General features: G+C 44.8%; 1 protein-coding gene across 1 annotated transcript in view; it reads left to right on the top strand.

Moving 5' to 3' along the window:
• FNDC1 (fibronectin type III domain containing 1) overlaps positions 1 to 25,376 on the top strand; it is a 102,860-nt gene that overhangs the window by 30,704 nt on the left and 46,780 nt on the right. The window contains exons 4-7 of the mRNA XM_033234900.1: positions 411 to 479; positions 15,512 to 15,718; positions 22,424 to 22,522; positions 24,371 to 24,488. Coding sequence (XP_033090791.1) covers positions 411 to 479; positions 15,512 to 15,718; positions 22,424 to 22,522; positions 24,371 to 24,488 — 493 coding nt within the window. The remainder of the gene's footprint in view (positions 1 to 410; positions 480 to 15,511; positions 15,719 to 22,423; positions 22,523 to 24,370; positions 24,489 to 25,376) is intronic.

Raw genomic sequence — 25,376 nt, 5'->3', positions numbered from 1 at the left:
GAGGCTGTAGTGTTGTTACTTAGATTGGGAGCAACATCCCTTCTTGCTTCTTCCAGTAAATATAAATTTAGAATTATTAAATAATTTTTGAACAAGAACTTTTTAGACTTGCCTAGCAAGCTGACAGATTGAAAAGTGGAAGAGACTTATCCTTTCTTTTAACAGAGTTTTAATGTAGGTTATTAGCATTTCATCCAGACGTTTTGAATACTCGCTAGAGTAAACCGTGTGTAAAAGACCAAAAAATGTATTGTCTGTAAAGCTGAGGTGTCGAGTCACTAATATGGGCTGAGCAGATCCTTTTGAAGATTGTCGAAAAGATCATTTAGTTATACATTATGGATGCACTGTAATGTGGAAAATCCAACAGTCCTCGTTTCTAACTATCAAGTTGCATTTCCTTAATTTAGGAGGTGAATGGATCGAGATTGATGGTTTTCCCATTAAGGGTCCAGGACCATTTAATGAAACCGTCACAGGTACTACTTGCTCCTTCATGTCAGATTCATGTTTTCACTGAAGCAACGTCTCGCAAGAGAGTTGTGCTTCCGTCACACACATGTGCTCACAAACCTTCACTGAGTTCCCATCGCTAAACTAACACACACGCCACACAGTCTTGGTCAATCTGTTGTGCACCCGATGAACTAGACTGTAACCAGTGTTGCTTACTGTTCACCGTTCTTTCGTGTTCTCATGTGGGGAAGTGTCTGTGTCTAAATCTGGGGATATTGTTGCCCTCTTCGCAGGCAAATATGGTGGTTGAGATGGCAGTACTGACCAGATTAGGATATTTATAGCTCTTCTACCTGTGAATCAATGAATGGGGTACCCCCAATATAGTGGCTTTTATGGGCTAATATGTTGCTTCAAGTCTTGCTTTTTTCTTATAACCTTGGGATATTTTGTGATATGTTAGATGACCTACCTTCCATCTCTGCTCCATATTTGTGTATTTGTTTGTTTTCTCATTTGGATGTTCATGTTGTCTGGTCATATTGTTTTACTTACTGAGAAAAGTGTTGACATTTCTTGTGTGTTTCTTGAATATATTTAATTGATGGTGAAAAAATAATGTAAAATGAATGCAGCTATTTCAGAATGTGGTTGGGTAATATCTCAAAGGCACTGTGGTGAGGAGCTATGTTTTATTTTCATGTGCCCTGTGTTTAAATATATCAATCTGGCATTATTGTTGACAGGAAGGTGAGTATGATGAAACTAATGATACTTATCTGCTTTTCAGACCAGATTTGATGGTGTAGGTGGTCTTCACAGTGCATGCTATATGAAAAGAGAGTGGAAGAACAAAACAATCAGAAAGGAAAACTGGCTTTTGGGGAGAGGCTAAGTGTTCTTGTTTGAATGACTATGAGGTGTTGCAATGGAAATGGCTTGTAGGTGATTTGAGAAGACAGAATGGAAGTTGGAAGAGGCAAGTAAGAACATGGACTTAGGAGTCATGCTATAGGGCAGAAGTTGAAATGGAGAACTCATGAGTGGTTGAGGATTAGCAGAAAGAAGAGCAGGAGCTCAGGAATCAAACCATGGAAATACTGACAGTAAAATGGTCAACAAGTTAGTACACCTAGCAAGTGTGCAAAGGAAGAAAAGGTGTTTATTTTCAGAGGTTGTTTACCTCTGGAGACACACACGTAAACAGACACATATGAACCTTTTACTGTTGGATGTTTGTGCCTTGCATTTGTATCTTATATTTTGTGTTTTAAATAAGCGTTTTATTTTTACATCCTTCCTGATAAAGTTTTTTGAATGACAGTAGCTTTAGAACAAGTGATTTTCTTGGTTTTTCAGAAGTAATTAATTTCTTATGCCCTCTTTAATAGTGTGTGTGACCTTTCTGAGTAAGCAAGCAGAAACCCTGGGGACCAGGGATCAGACAGCCGTGTTCCAGCTCATGATTGGTTGTATGTATTGTGAGATTATTTAACTTCTGTCTGCAGGAGGCTTTGTAGGCCCTGGTTGCCAACCACTCTGCTATAATACATGATGTTTAATTTGTCATACATGGTGATTAAAAAAGATACCAGAAGAAATTGCTGGCTCAAACCACTTGAAGCATATAATATAAAGCAAAACTTAAAAAAAAAAAAAAAAACAGGAATATCCAGAATGCACAGACTAGGTTAAAGTACTTCATAAATTACATTTCATTGTTAGTAAAAATAATAATTTATGTGAAATTATCAGTAAGTGATCACCATGTATCTATACCTTTTGATGAGGCTTGGAAAATATGATATGCTGTTATTCCAAGAAATTGTTAAATATATGATAATCTTGTCAAACCAAAGAAGTATTCAGAATTCCCTGTCTTCATTCAAAGAGGAATTTGTCTTCAAAAATGCAGACATTAGCATGGGCAGCTGGTGTAAGGTCCAAAGGGATTTACTTTAGTGCTTTGACTGATAGGGTCTCACACGTTCTTCCTGTGTTTTCTCAGAAACCAGAGGAAGAGCCATTCTTTTTTTTTTTTTTTTTTTTGAGACAGAATCTCTCTCTGTCGCCCAGGCTGGAGTGCAGTGGCGTGATCTGGGCTCACTGCAAGCTCCGCCTCCCGGGTTCACGCCATTCTTCTGCCTCAGCCTCCCGAGTAGCTGGGACTACAGGAACCCACCACCACACCTGGCTAATTTTTTGTATTTTTTTTAGTAGAAACGGGATTTCACCATGTTAGCCAGGATGGTCTCCATCTCCCGACCTCGTGATCCGCCTGCTTCGGCCTCCCATAGTGCTGGGATTACAGGCGTGAGCCACTGCACCAGGCCAGGAATGGCTATTCTTTTAAGCTGCTAGAAACAATGGCTGCAGTTCTGATTCCAGAAGATCTCCTTTTGCAGGCTTACAGCTATCTCAACTTAATTGTCTTTACCTAAAAATAGGACTTTAATTATTTAATTCACTTATTACAGGTGGAGGTCTAGGTGCTAGAGGTATAAGCTAGACAAGGGATCACCTCAATGTAACTTATATTCTAATAAGAAAGGAAGATAACAAACAAATATGCACAAAATGATGCATATAATCTATTAATTTGCTGGGTCTGCCATAACAAAATGCCACAGACTGGGTGGCTTAAACAACACAAACTTATTTCTCTTGATGATTGGGTCTAGAAGTCCAAGGTCCTGATGTTGGCAGGTTTGATTTCTCCTGAGGCCTCTATCCTTGGCTTGTAGATGGTCACCTTTTTGCTGTGTCCTCAAATGGCCTTTTCTTTGTAAACATGCATCCTTGGTATCTGTGTGTCCACATTTCCTTTTTATAAGGTCACCAGTCAAATTGGATTAAGGCCCCAGCCTAATGGCCTCATTTTAACTCACCTCTTTGAAGACCCTATTTCTGAATATGGTCACATCTGAGATACTGGAGTTAGGACTTCCATCATATGAATCTGGCAGAGGGGGCACAGTGAAACCCATAACACAATCATAAATTATTTTAAAAATCAACAGTACTGTAATAGAGAATAAGCAGATGGGAGTGAGGGTTTGGGAACCTAGGAGACCCTGATAAGATGGCGGCACCAAGTTGAGATCGTAAGGGACTGTGAGGGTGAAGCCATGTAGGGAGGAGGAGGAGGACCATACCAGAGAGTCCTGGACATTGGGCAAGACTTAAGCAATTCCCAGACTAGTCAGTCATCCAAATATGAAACCTCTCGGGACTCAGGAAATGACAGGACCAAGCGAGAATGTGGTGCAAGGGCAGCAGTTTTGGCTCCTCTTGTGTTGCTCATCTCACTTCTCCCAGCCGGAAAGCTTTCTTTGTACTTAATGCAGAATCCCTCTTGCTGGGATGGAAACCTGTATCCTCTTGTTCTGTCCCCAGGGAAGAGATGTCACAAGTCTGTTCATTTATTGGAATACTATTATGTAGCTTTTCTGCAGACTTCTTTTCTGCAAGTTGTTTTGGCTTTTTTCTGTAACTGGATCTGAGTAACCTGGCAGTGCAGAGCCAGGCGCTGGGGGTCAGGACAGGGACACAGACACGTGTCCACTCTGCTACCCGCCAGCCTAGGGCCTCAGCCCCGCTAGTTAGTCAGCTTTTGTCAAACTCTTCATCTGGAAAACAGTGTTAGGTTCTGGTTAAGTTTAGTTCTGAATATGATCATATCTATTTAATCATTTTAAAGGTTTTTCTAAAAATAGAGTCCTCTGTGCTTTTCTCAAGTTTTGGAGCCTACACTAGGCCTAGGACTGAAATAAAAGTCTAATTTCTGCCTCATTTTTCTTTACATTATATAATTCATGATGCTTGCTCATTTTTTTGGACAAATGGTAGGTTGGACTCAAGTTCAACATAGAGTCCACAATTACTCCTTGGCCATTTCCAGTTGATGCTGTGTGACACTCACCTGCGGACCAGCCATTCCCTTCCTTATCTTGGTCACCCACTGACTTCCGGGTTGCTCCCTAAATCCAACACCTTCAGGCACTTGGTGCATAGTGGGTCTCTATGCCAGGCATCCATGACAATGACCCATTTGATATTCTCACCTCCTGGCTCTAACTGCCACCTCCCCTCATGGAGTTAAAGTTACTGATGGAGTTGATCCCTTCCAAAATCTAGACTCCTGGAATCCCCATCTGATCACCATCATCTCACTTCCTCAACGCCCTCGCGTCAGAAGCTTCATTTCAGACTGTAGTAGACTTTGGACCTGTAGACCCTTCCCAGCTGCGGGGTCCAGAAGCTGCCACTGTCCCGTTTCTTCTTTACTTTATCCAGGTCCCATCATTCCAACCACACTCCACATGCAGGTCTGCCCCCGTCGTTTCAGCGGCCTCACTGCTGGAGTGCTGCCTCTGCCCATCGCTCCACCAGGACCCCCAGCTTTCTCTGTCTGCCATGCTGATGACTGGGCTTTGTGAAACAGATGAAAAGCTAATCTGATCTGAGTTACAACAGCTTGTCAGAGCTGGTTTTCTCACTTCATCCAGGCCCTCAGTGCTGCTTGGCCACTTCCTGATTGTCCTTACACAGTTTCCTTACTTTCTGCCACAGTGGCTAGTCCAAAATGTCACCACTTTGCTCCAGCCCATTTCCTGGCCTGGGTTCCTTTCACTTCTAGTAGGTGACTTGCTTCCGCCTTCCCTGGGTGGGATGAAGGTTTCAGCTGACCTTCTTCTCCCTCCTGAACCCTCGCTGCTCCCTTCCCTCCTGCTGGCTCCAAAGAAGGGCTGTTGTCACCTTCTCTTTAAGGCTGACTTCATCTACATCAGTTTCTTGGAAAGCATGGTAGACCTGAGGGCAGATCTGGGGCGGGATTCATCTTTGGATCCCTCCCAGTGCCTGGCTCAGAAAGCTAATACCTACTGTTGAACTAATTATTTGACACCGAAACAATGAAACTATGAAAACAGGAAAAACCAAAGTTCGGCATTGTAAATATTTTGGCATTGTAAATATTTCTTATCTAGCACTCTTTTCATGGACATATCTACAGAATGATGGGACATGTATACCCCAAACTTGTATTTTGGCCTTTTCTGTCACTATTTCTTTTTTTTTTTTTTTTTTTTTTTTTTTTTTTTTTTTTTGAGGCGGAGTCTCGCTCTGTCGCCCAGACTGGAGTGCAGTGGCCGGATCTCAGCTCACTGCAAGCTCCGCCTCCTGGGTTTACGCCATTCTTCTGCCTCAGCCTCCCTAGTAGCTGGGACTACAGGCGCCCGCCACCTCGCCCGGCTAGTTTTTTTTTTTGTATTTTTAGTAGAGACGGGGTTTCACCGTGTTAGCCAGGATGGTCTCGATCTCCTGACCTCGTGATCCGCCCGTCTCGGCCTCCCAAAGTGCTGGGATTACAGGCTTGAGCCACCGCGCCCGGCCTTCTGTCACTATTTCATCAACACGAGCACCAATTTTCAGACATATTATCTTGACAGTTTATTTAAATATGACTGATGTGGAAGTTGAAAACTCTAAACCTAATGTCTTGAGATGGCTCTCTCCCCGATCTGCTGATTCAAGAGTATAATTAATCCACCAAACCGTAATCTCGACACTATTCACCCCTGAACACCTGGCTCCGGCTCCAGGTTCAGGCCCTGACTAGCACTCAGCCATCAGCAACCCCCGTCTTCTAAGCACCTCAGGTTTCTCAGCTATGAAATGATAGGATTCATCAAGTAGCTTCTAGGTTCCTTTCTAAGAACTTTCTTAGGCTCCATAGTTCTTTCTAAGGTTCCAAGTTTCCTTTTAGTTTTGAAATGTCATGAATCTATGAGGCTGAGTGGACTGATTCCACTTTTAATGAATGATGCTAAGCTTTGTGAGTAGTAGGAAACCATTTATCATACTGAACAAATGGCTGTTTTCTTATTTCTTTACCCTACTTTGAATATTTTAGGTCAGTGCATTCAAAAGTCATATTAGTGAAGGAAGAAATGCCAAATTGTAATTTCTGCATTTTGAGAATGTACCTGAACACACCAAAGGCACGCAGAAGAAACACTCGTCGCCAGTGAAACGCTGGAAAGCACCTCTCCAAGGGTCCCCTTGTTGAGTGTCCTTCCCTCTGTTCGCAATGGCGGAATTCTGCTGAATGAACCAGTGGAGCTGGCCATGTCAACTTATTTAAACTGACATGTGTCATTGACACTTGGTGCAAAAGGTGCCAGCACAGTAAACCAATAGGCAAAGCAAGGGCTCCACTAGATATTTCTGCAGCCAGGCAGTGGAGCTGCTGCGCACCAGACTCGTGCTTAACATGTACCCCAATTCAAAATCATGGAATTAATTATGAATCAAAGACTGCCTTCTTTCCCAGTACAATTTCAATCAAAACCTTTGGACAATGGGGAATTAATAATGCCTGTGGCATTATTTTCGCAGTAGCTTTCTCATGCCAATATTAGTTTTATTTAGTGTGCAGTTCACAGGGCAAAAGTTTCTGGTTCATGGCCTGGAAGGTGAGCTCCTCAAGGGCAGGGTAGTTTGACTTACTCATCTTCCTATCTCCAGAGCCTGGGGCAATTGCCCAGTGGATGCTCAGGAGATGTTTGTTCAGTGGAAATGCATTTGGAGATGGCTTCTGCCCCATACCTGTGTTTGGTAGAGGAGTGGGCATTGACAAGAGTGTTGACAAGAGCTGGGGCTTGGATGTTGCAGAAGCGCCTGTGAGAAGATTGGGGTCATCTGTGTCTAGTTCAATGTTGATTCAGGGGGTTTTGGGCAAGCCAATTTGTTGAACTCAGATTGGTGCTACCATTGATCAGAGATTCTATTTCTTGCCTTTTGCTACTTTGAGGGCCTGGGGAAAAAAAAAAGATGTGTGCATCTGTTAACTGGAATTCTTTGGGCTGGCTGGTCTATGAAGATGAGGTGTTTGCACAGCCAGATCCGTGGACTGTGGGGTGGCCTGCCCATTACTCCCTCCCAAGGAAGTACTGCCCCAGAATGAGCCCTTCCATCCTAAGGGCTTGGATCTCTTTATCCGAGTGCTCGTTTCAAAGCTGCCTCTCATGTTAAAATATAGCTAGACTTTGCTAATTGTAGAGCCCATTCTTTAGGTAATAAAAATGTGGGAGACAGAGGTTTGTGTGAGGAGCTGTTTGACTCCATTTAGCTAGATGTCCTTGGGGAGAAGCAAAGGCCTCAGGAGTCCCTGCTGGCACCGCACCCCCCTTGCCCCCACAGAAATGCCATGGAACGGAGGCAGGAAGGAGCTAGCTGGCCAGAAAAGAGATTAATTGGACGCAGCCTTTTCCTACCTTTGAGCTGAAATCACAGGCATTTCATGTGAGGACACAAACAGCGGGGGTGAGGCGCTTTCTTAGGACACCAGGACGTGTGCTTATTTCAGAGACTGATGAGCGGTTGTTCCGAGTGTGAGGGGCGGGGTCCCTGGGAAGGTGGGAGATGGGTGGTCCCTGCCTGGGCAGCCCTGCATGAAGCACTTGCCTTCAAGTTCTGGAAGAACCTACGGTAGTTTAATAAAACCTAATACTTCTGATGAGGCCAGCATCTTGGGTTCAGTTGCTGTTTTCTGATTGATATCTGGGCTTTTCTCTGGATGTCTGCGAGAAAAAGAGGGCAGGTGTGGGTCTGTGATACCTCTGAGAGGGGAAGCAGCTTTTGTGGGATCCCTGCAAATTCAGATATTAGACCAGGAAGGAAGCACTTCCCTTATTTAAAGTTATCAACCTACTCATACATTGTAATTGGATCTTTCATCTGCAAGTGAAGCCAATGTGTGTGGGTGTTGCAGAACAGTTAAAAGTTGAAGTAACCAATAGCCATTCAACAAAACAAAGTCTTTGATTGCCAGAAGACAACTGCATTACTTACCATTCTATTCCCAAAGGAAATAAATACAGAAGAACTTTAAACTGAAACAAACAATCCCCAACAAATCAAAACCCTTTGAACTGAGGTCTAGTTTTCCTTAGAATGTTTAACACTCCTTCTCTTTGCTTATAGGCTATGAGGCCATCTCTGTGTTATACTGTAGGGATCCAGCCATTAAGACCGGAAAAGGATTATTGCCTTCTTTGGTTTCTGTGGCCCTCATGAATCCTGTAGGGGAATGGCTGAGAACTAAAGCACCACCAGATGGATCTAGAGTAGATGCTTCTACTGTCTCTATATACTCATGCCAATAATGGAGGAAACTTTCATAGCCAGTCCCCCAGAGAAGCTGACTGATCCTTCCACACTGTGTTGGTGGGGATTGGGCTGGGGATGGGGAGCGAGTGAGCCGGACTCGGGATAGGGCTGACCCCAAGCTGCTGTTGCAGATGGCACAGCGATGTCTACATCAGAATCGTGAGGTGGCTGAGGAGAGCAACTGGTATTGGTCTTCTGGGCCTAGAGATAAGCCACTGCCACAAATGGGTCACAGAGACTCTAGCGTTGCCTAAACAGTGGTAGGATAAGGGAAAGATTCCCCTCCAAAGGCTTATGATCTATACAAATTGAGGGCCGTATCCATGCAAGCAACTGTAGACCCTCTTAATTCTTGTGGTTGTGGGAAGAGCTTCATGGCCATCCCGTGTAGAGCTCTGCATTGTCACTAATGCAGGGGATGACCACAGTCTCAGGGCCACTTGGCATTCTGTAGCCCAGCACAGCCTCAGACCTCTACCATGAAACTGATAGCACAAAGTAGTTTTTGTTGATATTCATAGCACTCTACTAGGGTCAATACCAAAGTCAGCTACTGATTGACATTTTGGGTGACATCCTGAAGCCACTTCCATATCAGTGATTCTCAGGGCTTCTCAAACTGGGGTCCCCAGAACTTGGGAGAACGTGACACAACCAAGATTCCATGAAGGCATAAGGTCAGGGAGAATTTTCTTGATGGCCAGGCATTCAAATGTTATTTTTAATTTTTTTTTTTTTTGAGACAGAGTCTCGCTCTTCTCACCTGGGCTGGAGTGCAGTGTTGCGATCTTGGCTCACCACAAACTCTGCCTCCTGGCATCAAGCGATTCTCCTGCCTCAGCCTCCTGAGTAGCTGGGATTACAGGTGCATGCCACCAAGCCCAGCTAATTTTGTACTTTTAGTAGAGACGGGGTTTCTCCATGTTGGTCAGGCTGGTCCTGAACTCCTGACCTCAGGTGATCCGCCTGCCTCGGCCTCCCAAAGTGCTGGGATTACAGCTGTGAGCCTCCATGCCCAGCCTACTTTTAGTTTTTAAACAAACACCAAAATATTATGGAGTAATCTATAAAATGTAAATGCAGTTTTGAGATAAAAATGAAGATTAGGAATGAATTTCCATGCTCCAGGCTTCTGGGGAGGGGTTCATTCTCTCTGCTGTTAGATAAACTTTGGTGAGAAGTTGGAAGAAAGCTTAGTTAAGTGATAGAGTGATTCAGCCGTTCTTCTGTGAAACAGACAACACAAACTCTTTGAAATGGAGTGGCCCCAGGATGGCTTAAAGAGTTTACTTTGTACCTGAGACTGTCCTGATGGATTTAGGGTACCACACTTGGGGGCACAGATGCCGGCAGCCTTGCACCAGCAAGTGACAGCAACGTCCCTTTCTTGACTTCATATCAAGTGGCATTTCCTAAGGCTTCCTGATTTGATGACACCCAGTATGTCAGGCAGGATCCTGAAACACAGGGAGCCAGAGTCTCTGAAATATTGGATGCTTGCTGTGGGCAGCAGAAATCTCAAACTCAAGGTGGTGATGTTGTCTGGTTTGTTTTGAAAGTTAGCGCAAATGCTTTTTTTTATAAAGGCTCTTTGGGTTTCCACGATCCATGACATTAGTAATTGACATTGATTAGCTCAGGGGAGATCAAGGTCCTTTCTCTCTTTTTCTTTTCTCTTTTTCATCTTTTTTCCCCTTGCTTTTAAGACCTCTTCTCTTCTTCCAACCCCTGAAAATGCAGTAAGAGTTTACTGACTGCAGGGGTTGGCTGAGGGGCGCTTCTCTGGCATCTCTGGAGGAAGCAGGGTGTTGCTGTCCTTAGTGTGCTGGCCAGATGCTTGACTCTTCATCAGGGATCTTTCCCAGAGCACTAGACACTCACACATTTAAGAGGAATAGTGCAACGAGCAGATCTTGATGGGACAGATGGTGCTGACGTCCCCTGAAGAGCAGTCTGGTCCTTGGGAACTATGCCAGCTTCTCTGTAGGTAGGGCACATGCACGTCGTGCCAGGGCATCCTGGTGCTGCCCACCACATCCTTCATCAGTGGGGTTTGGGAGGCACCAAGAGGACCTTCCCCTGGAGAAGGTGTGATGCTCGTGCCACACATGGCTACTGGTGACACCAACTCTGCAACCACCATGAGCTTCTCAACAAGAGCTGCCATGGAGAGAGCTAGGGCTACTGATCTGACAGATGGGGTGCCAATTCTGGCTTCAGCTTCCTGCTGTCTGGTTTTGAGATGTTCCCTTAGCCTTTCTGAGCCTCACTTCTTTGGTGGGCAAATGGGCTGTGATTGGGTGATTTCAAGGATGGCTGCCAATTATCCTTTCTCCTTATTGTTAACTAGCTGGGCCTAACCAAGTATCACAGAAACCCAGTACATAGTTACACATATTGAGGCTGCTTATGGGAGAGAAAATATGGCATTAAAGAGAGACTTTACAGTAAGTGTTGCAAATATTGGGTATGTAGAAGAAGAGTACTGTAAATTAATTCAAAGGTATTTCAGAAGGATTATGTGTCAGAACTTGCACAGGAAGAATGAGCCTGTGATGGATGCAGGCTGGGGAGGTGTTTGCTGGAGCTGACCAAGTTTGGAGACGTCAGGCAGCACTGGGCCTGAGCATGAGCTGGGGTCAGGGAGTTCAGATGCAGAGTGTGGTCCACAAAGCTGATGTCCTGCCCCCATCCGGCTATCAGCAGCCGACCTTCACTGCTTCCGGACACACATTCCCTCCCCTTTCCCTGCCCCTTCTTTCTTCTTCCTCTCAGGCTTCTCATCTCTTCCTTATCAAGCTTCTTCATCAGGAGTGTGCAGAAGGCCTGGTCCTGATGGAGGTGGGAGGCCAGGGTGTGTTTTCACCTGACCAGGTGCTTCTGGTGCACACTGAACTTTGAGCACCATGGCTGTGGTCTAAATGGCTGGACACACCCTGACCCCCACCCCCACATGCAGATTGGTGTCCACAGTTATCCTGGAGGCTGGTGCTGGGGATGGTGGGGCAGCTGTCTGGGGTGAGGTGGGTATTTGGAGGCCCGTGAGCATGCAGGTCTGCTCTTTCAGGTCACGGGGATAAACACCAGGACCATCTTGGTGAAGCTGGTGGTCAGCGCAGTGGAGTGTCGGATTGGTCAGTGGGACAAACCAGATAAATTGCGGCTTTGCAAGGCTGTAGACGGAATGAAACCTCACATTCTGCTGGGAAGTGAGCATGTCCTGCCAGACAAGACCTGGGCCAAGAGAAAGCGGCCACCAGACAGCTGTGGTCATGCATTCTTTTACACCAACGAAGACAGGGATTTTTAGTCACTGATAATTGCTAGATGTTGATGAAGATGATGAATAACACTCTTCATTTGGCTATGGGCAACCTCAGATTTGAAAAGATTTTCAATGTAAAGGGTCCTTGGCAATAAGCCCTCTCTTTTGTTCACATTTGCTTCTTTGAAACACTTTTTTTAGTGCCCCTGTATGCAAGGCGTGGTGGTAAGCTCTGTGATACATTCACAGCTCCCATTCTGAAGGGGGCTGCCCACTCAGGTAGTGAATCTAGTAAGCGAGGGATTTCATTTTTGTCAGGGCCACAAACACAACTAGTGTGCTTAATACAGCATATGTCAGGTATGGCACCGAACATTTTACAAGGTTATATTACAAAGCCCAAATGCTGGGCACTATCTTACAGAAGAAACTGAAGTTCAGAGAGAAGTCTAAGCCACATAACCTGTAATAGATTTGATGCAGACTTTGACTTTAGAGCCTGTGACTTCAAGCCCAATTCAGAAGCTACCAAGTTTAACTAGCATAGAATGGGTAAAAACATCATATTGAGTTTTAGATTTTTTTTTCTTTGTAAAAAAAAAGAGATTTTGATTCTGTACAAGTTCAGAACATTTGCCAATTTGCAAAGCTGGTGGCACAAATCAGGAGAAATATTTGAATCCTGTCTGGTTTCTGAGGTCTGCTGCAATTTGGATGGTAATTTTTTCACCCAGGGGACCTGCCAAGTGGGTGACATATAATCAGTTGCCATAGGTCTTCTGTTATCAGCCAGTTCTGAGTGCAATTCACCTGATTACGTTGCACCAGGAGCAGTTGAGGGAATGTGTCCAGCCAAGTCTGAAGTACACCCAACGCTGTTAGATGTGAGTTCCATTACCCTTGGCAGTTGTGACTTCCTGTTTTCAAGATAAAAGACTTACAAAGATTTATTAGAGAATTTCAGAAGGCTTTGGTGAGGCTATCACATACAGCCCAGAGAAAACACTTAAATAGTTTAATTGCAAATGAATTTGAACCATATGGCTAGTTTTCTTAATATGCACATCAGTTTAAAAGAGGATTACCAGATGATCTATAAAAGATGTTTGATGGTATATATAACCCAGAGTATTAAAGAAAGGAAATTTTCAAAATACTTGAAAAAAATGGGGTTGGTTTTTCTAAACCCAAAGGTTTGAAAGAGAGACCATTGTGTTTAGAGGGAGGACATTCTCACTTCACTCCGGTTATTACGGAGACAGCGAGCTCCATGTTGTCTAGGGAACAGTTCTTCCCGGGTGGTCTTTGGTGACAGTCCTTCTCTTGTCCATTTGCTACCTGCTGAGAATACTGTTGGTTATATGTAATGCCTACTGGGCAAGGCAGTTGTGTGTTAATACTCTGAAGGGGGCCTGTTGACTCAAAACCCTTGCTTCACATTAATTAGAAGAGGTTGGGAGGTTGGTGGGATGGCCCATGGGGTAAGGGGGAGCTTAAATGAAAGGGGCACCATGGAAAGGGGATGAAACTGGGAATCAAAATGGTTGAACTCAGGTCCCTGCCTGGCCCTAAACAGCTATGTGACCGTCTGTCAGCTACTACTTCCCCTCTGTGAACCACAGATTTCTCATGGGGGTGATGACTCTATCCTACTTATCTTGGAGCTGTTGTAAGGACAACTAGATGAACTATGTGAGGGCTTGCTGCAGAGCAAAACGCTTCATAACATAGGGGGATTGCAAGAGCCAGCCTTGGCCCTGTCCCCAAAGCCGTTCAGTGGGCCTGGTCTCCTTCTAAGATGGACAGCAAAGCCAGAGCCTGGAAGGGTGGGCCTGGTCTCCTTCTAGGATGGACAGCAAAGCCAGAGCCTGGAAGGGGGAAGTGTGTGCAGTGAGCAGGAAGCTGTTGTCCCTGTTGTTGGGGTATGTGGCTCATGTTTAGTGAACCTGGCATTGTGCAGGACACAGCCACTGGCAGACACTGCAGGCAATGAGCTTGTGCCATCTGTGACCAGGCTCCTTGTCCTTGGAACTTGGCTCCTCAGGGACCCCGCCCCTCAGGAAATTTCAAAGACCTTTTAAACATTTTTTATTGCAGCTTATTACTGTTGAGTGTCAGGGATTGCCGAGTCAGAATCGGTTTGTCTTGGAGCAGAGACCTGCCATCCTCCCCAACGCCCAGCAGGGACAGTGTAACCCCCAGGAGCGGTTTCCATCCCCACACACACGGCTGGGAAGGTCTCAGGACTGGCGCAGAGCTCAGGGCAGAGGATGCTGCCTCTGCTCAATGATTTATGTTTCAGCTGGCTCACATAAGACCCGTGTGTGTGTGTGCTCAGCAGATCTGCTCATTTTACTGGATTATACTTCTGGACGGAAAACAAAAAAACTTTAAAACAATTATGACCTTGATTATTAGGGAAAGTATTTGTTGAACATGACATGGTGTTCTCTTAGTAGCCTGTAGGAATGGGGTGCCCAGTGACTGGCTGGGTAACTCCAGCTAATCTACAAGTGGATATTCCTTTTGGTTAGATTCAGGACGTTGGAACCAGGTGTCTGCTATTTCATCATCTCCAAAGGCTATTGATTTATGTGTTCTTGAAGAGTATGCTAAATCGTGATATTAGATTTTGTTTTTATGTCTTAGTGTTGAAATGTTAGCCTAGCTGGGAATTTTCCAGTCTAATAAAATTAGTCAGAATTGGTGATGGGGTTAATGTATATATGGAGGAAGAATGCTTGGGAAGTAACTGCCTTACACAATTAAAGAGGTGCTCTTTAGCCTAACTGGATCCCCAAATGAGGGCTTACAATGTGATTAGTGGCATATTCTAAAAGAGGGCAAGGTGGTAGTCACATGATCCATAACCCTTGTTTCCAAACACACCAGCTCTTACTTGGTATACAAGCAAAATGTTAAACACTAAGTATTAACCACCAGAATGCCCTGCTTTGGGAAAGTTCACAGTGAGAGCGTTTCTTGAGATTGATTGGCTTAGCAAGAGGATTTCTCAAAATTGATTAATGTAGCAAGAAAAAAGAAACAGCAGACACAGAGGATAGCAGCGATGGTGTAGCATGACCAGGCTTTGTCTGGAGGAGCAAGACTTAGACATGGAAGAAAAATTAGGACCAAAATAGAAATCAGTTAATGATTCATTGTAAAGTCAAGGAAAGCCCATCTTTTCTACATTACAGTGAAAAAGCTTTCTGGAGGAGAGATATAAATAGCACATAGTGTCTCTCTGCTATATTTTTATACTGACCTTTAGCTCTTGCCAGAGAATATATAATTTTGGCCTAATGGGGACAAAAGGAAATAGATAAAAAGGGACACTGTCAAACATCCAAGATTTCTGGCGGGCAGTCTGACAACATGGAATGTTTTATTTTAATTTCTTGAGACCTTTTGGTATGAAACGTGGGGCGGAATATGTGGATAGAGTATGGATACCGTTGGGGGAAAAATGTCCTTAGTAGAATTAGTTACCAAGACATGTATGTTTGATGCTTTGCAGCTAATTGTTGAGGCTCAGTGTCTGGAAACCTTATGTGCATGATGGCAAACTCTAAGTGGTCTACCGTCTAACCACTTTTGTGTCCTGCCCTCTTTAAGAAAAGGAAGTGCCCAACAAGCCCTTGCGTGTGCGTGTCCGGTCCTCAGATGACAGGCTGTCCGTTGCATGGAAGGCACCACGCCTGTCTGGAGCCAAGAGTCCACGCAGATCACGGGGTTTTCTCCTGGGCTATGGGGAGAGTGGCCGGAAGATGAATTATGTTCCACTGACAAGAGATGAGCGGACACACGAAATTAAAAAGCTAGGTGAGTTTCACATTCATTGGTATTCAATGTTTCCATGGTCTTTGTGATCATTTCAATATTGAGAAGCTCATTCATGACAGAGCATTGTATTTTAGTTGTAATGTCCACTTGCCAGGTGCTGCAATGGTTTGAATCTCTACTGTTTCTTCCATCTCCATTCTGGACGCCATCATTTTAACCTTTTGTTAGTGGTAGCCCCAGGCTGCCTTCCTAGTGCCTGTCAGTTGCTTCCTGATCCGACAGCACAGACTCGAGTCAGGCCATTTTCCTGGACTTGAATCTAATCTTGTCATCTTGGCCGTTTTTGTCATTTTGTTATTTGAAGCTTTGTCTTAGAATCCTAGGACACTGGGCCTTGGGTCCCATTAAGATGAGACATGGTAGCCGAGTGAAACTGCAAGTCAGGCTGTATTAGGGTGCTCTAGAGGGACAGAACTAATGGACTATATGTGTGTGTGTATATATGTATATATGTATGTATATATGTATATACATGTGTATGTATATGTATATACATGTGTATGTGTATATATATGCTACATACACACACACATATATAAAGGGGAGTTTATTAAGTATTAGCTCACACAGTCACAAGGTCCCACAATAGGTCATCTGCAGGCTGAGGAGCAAGTAGAGCCAGTCCAGGTTCCAAAACGGAAGAACTTGGAGTCTGATGTTTGAGGGCAGGGAGCATCCAGCACAGGAGAAGGATGTAGGCTGGCAGGCTAGGCCAGTCTCTCTTTTCATGTTTTTCTGCCTGTTTATATTCTAGCTGAGCTGGCAGTTGATCAGATTGTTCCCACCCAGACTGAGGGTGGGTCTGCCTTTCCCAGCCCACTGACTCAAATGTTAATCTCCTTTGGCAACACCCTCACAGACACACCCAGGGTCAATACTTTGTATCTTTTTTTTTTTTTTTTTTGAGACGGAGTCTTGCTCTGTCGCCCAGGCTGGAGTACAGTGGCATAATCTTGGCTCACTGCAACCTCCGCCTCCTGGGTTCAGGCGATTCTCCTGCCTCAGCCTCCCGAGTAGCTGGGATTACAGGCACATGCCACCACACCCAGCTGATTTTTGTATTTTTAGTAGACATGCGGTTTCACCATGTTGGCCAGGCTGGTCTCGAACTCCTGAATTCAGATGATCCACCCACCTCAGCCTCCAAAGTGTTGGGATTACAGGCATAAGCCACCACACCTGGCCAATACTTTGTATCTTTTAATCCAATCAAGTTGACACTCAGTATTAACCATCACTCAGGCTATCCTCCCTTTTGTCTACCCCTTACTGGGTAAAGGAAGCACTGGCCAGGGAATGCTGATGGGAACCTTTGCTGTGATGGGGAGAGATTATGTGCTTGTTCTAGCCTGGAGGGAGAGTCCTGATCTTTGCAGGCCTTATTCATCCATAAGCCTGGATAGCGGCCATAGGCTTGGCTCTGTGAGGGGCACGGCTTATCGACATATCCCTCGGGCCTAATGCTTCCTGCCTGTGGAGACAGTGCCCAGAGCTGTCTCACCCCTGCTTCCTGCTTCTCTCATTGGTGTGTTGGAAGAAGCATGGGGTAAGCATGGCTGGGCCCTTCATCTCTGCCCCTGTGGGGAAGCCAGGCCACAGAGAGCACATGAGGGCCCAGGGCTCCTTGAGCAGAGAGCCTAATTCTGGGTTCCGTGTAAAGCATACTTGCCCTATGTTCCCCAGCTTGCTTCTTACCACTGTCATAAGGTTTTTAGCCCCCACAAATGACTGTTCTGGCATTTCCTATCAGTTCAGTACTCAAGCAAGGGAAAGGATGTGATTTATTGGGCCTTCTGGAAGACTCATGTAAGACCTAGGCTTCTCTTCCCTTACCTGGAGGGGCCTCTTCCCTTACCTGTAGGGGTCTCTTCCCTTAACTATAGTGGTCTCTTCCCTTACCTGGAAGGGCCTCTTCCCTTACCTGGAGGCGGCTCGTCCCTTACCTGGAGGGGCACTTTCCCTTACCTGGAGGAGCCTCTTCCGTTACCTGGAGGGGCCTCTTCCCTTGCCTGTAGGCAGGCATCTCAGCTTCCTGCCCCGTGGTATGGAGGCTGAAGGTGGGAGCGGTGGGGGAAGGTGTGTGTGCTATGCTGGGAGGCGATGCTGAGAAGGCAGCCTGGCAACCATTGCTTGGGGCCTCTTAGTCTTAAAAGGTAAAATCCCTCAGATAAGGAGAGGGATGGGCAGACAGTAAGACAGCGACAGGCGAGACCAGACAAGGGCGTGGTAAAGGAGGAGAGGGGAGAGTTGCCTAGGAGGAGAGCTGCCGGCCTGCACAGACAGAAACGGTGCTCAGGAAACAGCTGAGGTAGGCAGCAGCTGTGTGGAAACAGAGCACTGGCTTGGACGGAAGCCTGGCGAGACCACACTCCTAGGAGCTCTGAGAGCTCCTAACTCTGCAGAAGGTACCACCATGCATTTAGGAGCCTGGATAAGCAGCTCTGTGCTCTTCAGGACCTCTGAGGCCAGCTCCCTGGGTCCAGGTAAGCTGGCTCAACTTTGGTGATGCAGGCCAAATTCTACTCCACATGTCAGCAGTTTGGATTTGATCTGGCGGAGACATTGGGTGGATGGTCACATCAGATCCCTTCCCTGATACAGTCCAGGATGTCCCTATTCTGTTTGTAGCTGTTCAGGCACCTGCTGAAGACTGTCTTGGAGGAACTCTGCTGCCTGGCGGGTGTTCCAGGTACGGGCGGGCTGGGTGTTCCAGGCACGGCCTGGCCGCATGGAGTTTTGTGCCTTTGCGTGGTCTCCACATGGTAGCATAGGCAGCTGAGAGAGCCAGGCACAGCGTCAAAGCCAGCCCAGTGTACGGACTCCAGACCTATTCAAGCACAAAGGAGACCAGCCACCCCTCTGCTGCAGCAGCACGTGAAATGTCAAGGGAATGCAGGAAGCAAAAGGAGAAACTCAAGTTGGATGTCCTTTGCCAAGCGTGACTTTAGTATTAGCAGCAAGACCTCGAATTAGAGACTCAACCCCCTGATGCCACAGAATAATTTGTATACCCTTCAGTCATTCCTTCCTGAGCCACCCGGCACAGGTAAGCTGGCTCTACTTTGGTGATGCGGGTGAAATTCTGCACGGCATATCCGCAGGAGAATAGAGTCCCTGTTTTTGCATCTCCTCTGCTGCAGGGGAGCTTTGTTTCAACGGACAGCTCGCTTTGTTCTGAGCCTTTTGGGAATGGCGCACACTAAAGTGTCACTTAGCATCGATAAGTTTTTCAACTGACTGGATCTGTTGTTGTTGTCATTGTTTTTATTTCTTCAGTAGTGAACTGCTGGCTCACCTGAACATGGTGGAAGGATGTTTTTTGCTGCCTGAACGTGAGCAAATATTGGATCTGAGATCTGGGTGGGTTCTGGTCCCCACCTGGGTGGACAGGACAGCCTCTTGGGCTTCTGGTAAAATGAGTTAGCTCTTAAATTTTCACACGTAAAAAGCACTAGACTTGCTACCGTGAATGATGTAAGAGGTCACTGTGAGGAGGAGGGCTCCTGGAAGCTTGCCCCATCATGGGGAAAAGGTGGTGCAGGATGGGGCTGAAGTGGATTTTCCTCAAGGTGTTGGAATGGACCTGCCATGTCGTGGGAAGCCTGTCTACCCACTTATCCTGCATGGGATTTTCAAACTGTTTATACCAGAGAGGCCACAGAACCCTTGGTACTACAGAGAGTGGTCACATGCTAAGGAACCTTGAGGGGTGGGCCTTATGTCCTGCAGCGGAGAGCCGCTCTCTGAGCCACTCTCTGTCACTAAACACGTCTTACTGGGCATCTCGTGCATCAGACGCGATCCCAGGGAGGCCCCAGTGTTGAACTGACTGTCACAGGAGGCCCCACAGAGAAGGTGGCATTTGGGTAAAGACTTGCAGCTGGAGGGGCCATGGAACTGTCAGGGGAGAGGAGGCTGCAGGATGCGGAGCTGAGAGGGAGCAAGGGACTTCCTTCTACAAGTCACCAAGGAGCTGTGGGAGTGGGGGAGGGCATTTGTGCCACGTCCATTACACACTTGAGGTCGGAAAGTGGGCAAATGTGGTGGCACTGACTGGGGGTTCCTGGGGTCGCTGGGCTGATGACGTTGGGGCCATTTTGGGAATTTCATTTCCTCTCTTTTTTTTCGTGACAGGGTTTCACTTTGTCACCCAGGCTGGAGTGCAGTGGCGCAATCTTGGTTCACTGCAACCTCCACCTCCCAGGTTTAAGTGATTCTCCTGCCTCACCCTCCCAAGTAGTTAGGACTACAGGCACCTGCCACCATCTCCAGCTAATTTCTGAATTTTTTAGTAGAGGCGGGGTTTCACCATGTTGGCCAGGTTGGCCTTGAACTCCTGACCTCAGATGATCAACCCACCTTGGCCTCCCAAAATGCTGGGGATTGCAGGTGTAAGCCACCTCATCTGGCCCATTTCCCTCTTTATTCAGTAATCAGGGGCACAGAAAGAGGTCATCTTGACACCATTGTATGTTCATCATATCTCTATGAGGAAGACACAGCTTGCTGGGTGTCTGCGGCCTGTTCAGCTCTGCACCCGCCCCTCCTCATCTGCAGTAATTGAGAGTCAGGCTTTGATGCCTGCAGACCTGGGTGGGCCTGTTATCCTTGTCTGTGAAGTGAAGACAACAACAGTAGCTTCTGCGCGGGGCCTTGTTAAGACTCAATGAAGAAGTGCACGTGAGAAGCTTAGCACAGGAGAGAGCTGTCATTGTGTTTACTGCAGAGTAAAACTTTTTCTTAATGGTAACCTTGGGCCAAGATTAGTTTCGAGAGTGTAGCAAATCATGAAATCTGGGCATTAAAAAAAAAATCTCAGAACTTTAAGAAATACATTGAAGGCACATACAAATTTCAGTTGTGGGAAGTTATTCTTTTCTTGGTGGTTCTTGAGAAATGATGGGACACTGCTTTCCCTGTTTAGTTACTTACATGTGTCCCTGGACTGTGAGGTTGAATGGCTGTTTTTGTTTGTTTGTTTCTTTACTTCTGGCGAGATTCCGTCGTCAATAGCACCGAGTAACGAACAGATCTGAAGTGACTCTTCCGTATAGAAGCTTAGTTTAATGTTCTGTGTATTCAAGTGTTACAAACTATTCCCTCCCTTTTATAAAACACACATTTAAAAATCTTCTGGTAGAATAAGAGGTGAATGCCGAGTGCCTCTGTATAAATAATTTACTCATTTATGGCTAGAGTATCACCCGCTTTCTCTCTGTAGAGAGCAGGCTGTCAAATATTATCCTCTTCCCTTGAAACCTCTGATTCTTCTACAGCAGCTCACTCTCCATAAACAGTCCCTCTGTGTGAGAATTTTGAACACAAGTCTTCTTTCATGTTTAGCACAACATGCCTGTAAAGACAAAAGAATGATTTCCTGCTGCCATCTGAACATGTACAGTGCCTGAAGGAGAGAGTGCGTGCTCTCAGCTCCCCTTAGGATCTTAGTGTCACTTCCGTTAACTGACCTAGGTCCTACCTAGTACTAACTATCAGTACTAGAAATAGGCCAGATTGCCACATTTTTATTCTTGAAATGATTAAAGCTGCAACAGGAGCCTTGGTCAGAGAGTCTGGAGTGAGGCATTAGCAATTTTGGATTCAGGATAGATTATGAGTTATTAAGTGTGTGACCCTGGGCAAGTCACTCAATTGTTAGAGCTTTATGTCCTTATTTATAAGATAAGAAGGTCAAATAAAAAATAAAAAAGGTTTTACCTGGGTCTCAGACTTTATGATTCCATACTAATTGAGAGAACAAGTTTTGTTCCATCCCTGCATTTTTTTTCTCCAACTACAATGGCCCCTGGTATACACGGCAATTGGTTCCATCATTCCCTGAGTATACCCCAATCCGTGCAGACTCAAGACCCTGCAGAATCCACATACAGCAAAGACTGGCCTTCCCTATGCACGGGTTTGGCATCTCTGGAATACAATCCTATCTGCATCTGGTTGAAAAGAATCCATGTATAACGTGGATCTGCACAGTTCAAACCTGTGTTATTCAAGGACCAACTGTTCAATTTTCAAGTTCGAGTTTCGTTGCATGCTAGTGGGATCCTCAGAGGGTGGGGGCAAGAACTGACTGAGAGAACCATCCAGAAATAAGGGGTACAGTGAAAGTCTTCCATGTGCTGTTAGTAAATCTTCAGAGACTCTGTTTTGAGGATTTTAGCTTTGAAGGGCACAGCATTCCACAGGGAAAGAAAGACCTGGTCTACTCGTGTTGCACATTGGCTATTCTTTTCTTTTCTTCTTTCTTTCTGGTAACAGATTAAAAACCCAGTAACCCCCTCTTACCAATTCTGGAAGTAGAAAGAAATTGGGGGAATTATGTGGGTAAACATGTTACTCTTTTCTTTTTTAAAGCATTTATCTCTTTCTGATGGTTTTATTTTGTTTTTATCTCTTTTTGATGCTGATGAGGTAGAAACCTATTTTTCAGGAATTACTGGTAAAACTCGGTTCCCCATTTTCTAATACAATAGTGTTCTTTTTGGGTTTAATTCCTGCAGTTCTTGGGCTCGCCCTTCGTTGTCCTCAAGAAGTGGGAATGCCCCCAGAAAGAGAAAATGGAAAAAGGGGAAGGGAGGAGGAATGCAGAACCCCCTCCACCCCCAGGGGATGTATGTTTCTGAGAAATCCAAACAAGAATCTCATCCCTCACTCCCTGGTCCACAGCCTCAGAGTCCGTGTATGTCGTCTCCCTGCAGTCCATGAACTCCCAGGGCCGGAGCCAACCAGTCTACAGGGCTGCCCTAACAAAGCGAAAGATTTCAGGTATGTTCCTAAGGATGCATTTGGTAAAACCATAGTCTGGTATGAATGCTATGTTGTTTCCAAATGATGCTGGCTGAATGATGAATTACATGAATTTTACTGAGGCTAAAAGAAATAACAGGGCAAACGTGGACACATTTTGGGTGTAAGCGTGCTGCTTTCATGTGCAAAGGATAGAGTGCTCTTGTGATGGAATGCATTTCACTATTTATTTTGAGCCACTTAACTGTGCAGTAGATTTGCTGCGATAGGAGCAGCCAAGCATTCATTCCAGTAAAGGTGCAGTCTGACTCAAGCCTAAATTGCCTTGGGTGATGCACTGAACGACGAGAGAGAAGGAAGAGCAGGCAGGAGGTGGTGCATGCAAGATAAGCACACACATGTTATTTCAGCTATATCTGCATTAAAATGACATTCAGAATCCTCAGAAAAAGCATCATAGTGGTTTGCTGAGAGCCTGATCACTGTCCACATGGTTACATTTCCTACGTCCTTTCACAGACGTTTTCTATATTCCTGATACATTAACAAATGACAGGTACCTTTTCTGGACCACATATCTTAATTTAAAGAGGCAATCTGCAATATAATTGTTTTCATGAGTTCACAACATAAAATCAAAGTTACACTTTTTTACACTGTATGAAGTTCCACAAATACAATGTTTCACTCTTACTATTGATGACTTGCTGCCATAGGATAAGTCCCTATATCACTTTTCTAGAAGGCTAAATATTTTCACCTTCCCCTGCTGGTGGTAACATCCACATCCTTTTGAAATATGGTTCCTGAAAAGTGACAAGAAAAAATGAAACAAAAAACTAAAACAAACAAGAAACCCAAGAGACTACAGAGTAATATTGAAGACGCCTTGTGAATCTTTTGAACTGAGGCTATAAGCTTTGCGACTGTGATATGTTCTATTGATAACAAAGGTAAATCTCTGTAAGAAATTGGCAAACTGACTTCTGGTTCATATCTGAACACGTTTTAATCTGTCTTGGACTCACACCTTCTAAAATGTGAGGGCATCAAACCCAACGTGAATCTTCCAGTTGTTTGAACCAGAATTTTCATTTCATGCCATGATCATCAAGGAAATGTGAGTTGAGTTTTCCTTCTCCTAAACTTTTGCTTCCCATAAAAATGTTATTATTTTCCAGAAACTTACAGTGCATATTGAGAAAGCACTGAGTTACTTGGACCATCTTTCACCCAGGCAAAGCATCCCCTTTGTACTATTTTATATGTCGATTGGGTTGGGCAGCTTTTAAACTGAAATCCTCATGTCTTTCTTTCTTTTTTCTTTTTTTTTGTTTTTGTTTGTTTGTTTTTGAGACGGAGTTTTTGCTCTGTCTCCCAGGCTGGAGTGCAGTGGAGCCATCTTGGCTCACTGCAAGCTCTGCCTCCTGGATTCACACCATTCTCCTGCCTCAGCCTCCCGAGTAGCAGGGACTACAGCCGCCTGCCACGCCAGGCTAATTTTTTTGTATTTTTTAGTAGAGACAGGGTTTCACCATGTTAGCCAGGATGGTCTCGATCTCCTGACCTTGTGATCCGCCCACCTTGGCCTCCCGAAGTGCTGGGATTACAGGCGTGAGCCACCACGCCTGGCCAAAATGCTCATTTCTTAGCCAGTGTTTAAGAAATGCAAGATGGAGATTTTTGTTTTTCTACACTGACTAATGAAATAATTGTTTACCTTTCTATCAATTTCATTTTGTCTACATTACACACAAGCAATCTAAAACTTATGTAGGATGAGTAATAGCCTGTCAAGGACTGAGGAGCTCAGAGCAGAACCTGTTGTGAGAGAAAGCCTTTCTCTGGGTCTCATTGTCATTTCAGAAGAGGACGAATTGGATGTACCTGATGACATAAGCGTCCGAGTTATGTCATCTCAGTCTGTGCTTGTGTCCTGGGTGGATCCTGTTCTGGAAAAACAGAAGAAAGTTGTTGCATCAAGGTACTTTTGCTTATTTATTTATCTTTATATATGAGAGATGGGTTTTTTCTGGCCCTGAAAAGACATGTATTTAATGATTTTATTTTCTGACTTACATAAATGCTAGCCTCTTTTGTAGCTGAACAGCTGAATGGTAAATATTCTATGACAACCTAGTTAATCCCAACTGTGCTCACACATTTCCCACAAATCAGATGTTACCAGGGCCTCGTGTGTAGTACACACAGCAGGAACTCACATCTCACTTGCTCAGTGATTTATCTTGTGTCTAGAAATTTCCTAGATTCCATTTCTTTCTCTGCCTCTATTTGTGTTTTGCTTTCTCTCATTGATGTTCTGTTCATGCACAGGGTCCACTTTGGGAGGAGTCTCACCGTTCCTCCTGTGATCCAGGAAGAGTCACTGTAGGATGGACTTTATGTAGATGGTAGACAATGTCTAATGCCTTACACTTAGTAGCTCCTCATTAGACTTTGCTAAACACTGACTTGCTTCATGTCTGGCTCATTTACACATAATACTTATCTTCTCTTAAACCATGATGTTATGCTATTCTGGCTTTTATATTCGTTTGCAACAGCAATAAAAGGCAAACCAATCATAAGGTTAAAATATAGTGGTAGATTAATATAGCCATCAAAATTTTAGTTCTATGACTGAATACATTAAGTAACCAAGACAGAGCCACAGATGTGGTAGCCTGGTTATTATGTATTAATTTTTCAACCTCTCTGCAACCAGGAAAGGGGAATATAGTTTAAAATGAATGGGATATGATGATGGCATTATATATATACATATATATATAAATGATGATTCATATTAGATATATAGTTTCCTCCACTGTCTGCTAGTAAAAAAGATATCTGCTTTTTTTTTTTTGAAAGA

This window comes from Trachypithecus francoisi, unplaced genomic scaffold (assembly GCF_009764315.1).
Source record: "Trachypithecus francoisi isolate TF-2019V2 unplaced genomic scaffold, Tfra_2.0 Lachesis_group15, whole genome shotgun sequence".
In the NCBI taxonomy this organism is placed as follows: domain Eukaryota; kingdom Metazoa; phylum Chordata; class Mammalia; order Primates; family Cercopithecidae; genus Trachypithecus; species Trachypithecus francoisi.
This window is presented reverse-complemented; position numbering and strand designations above follow the sequence as displayed.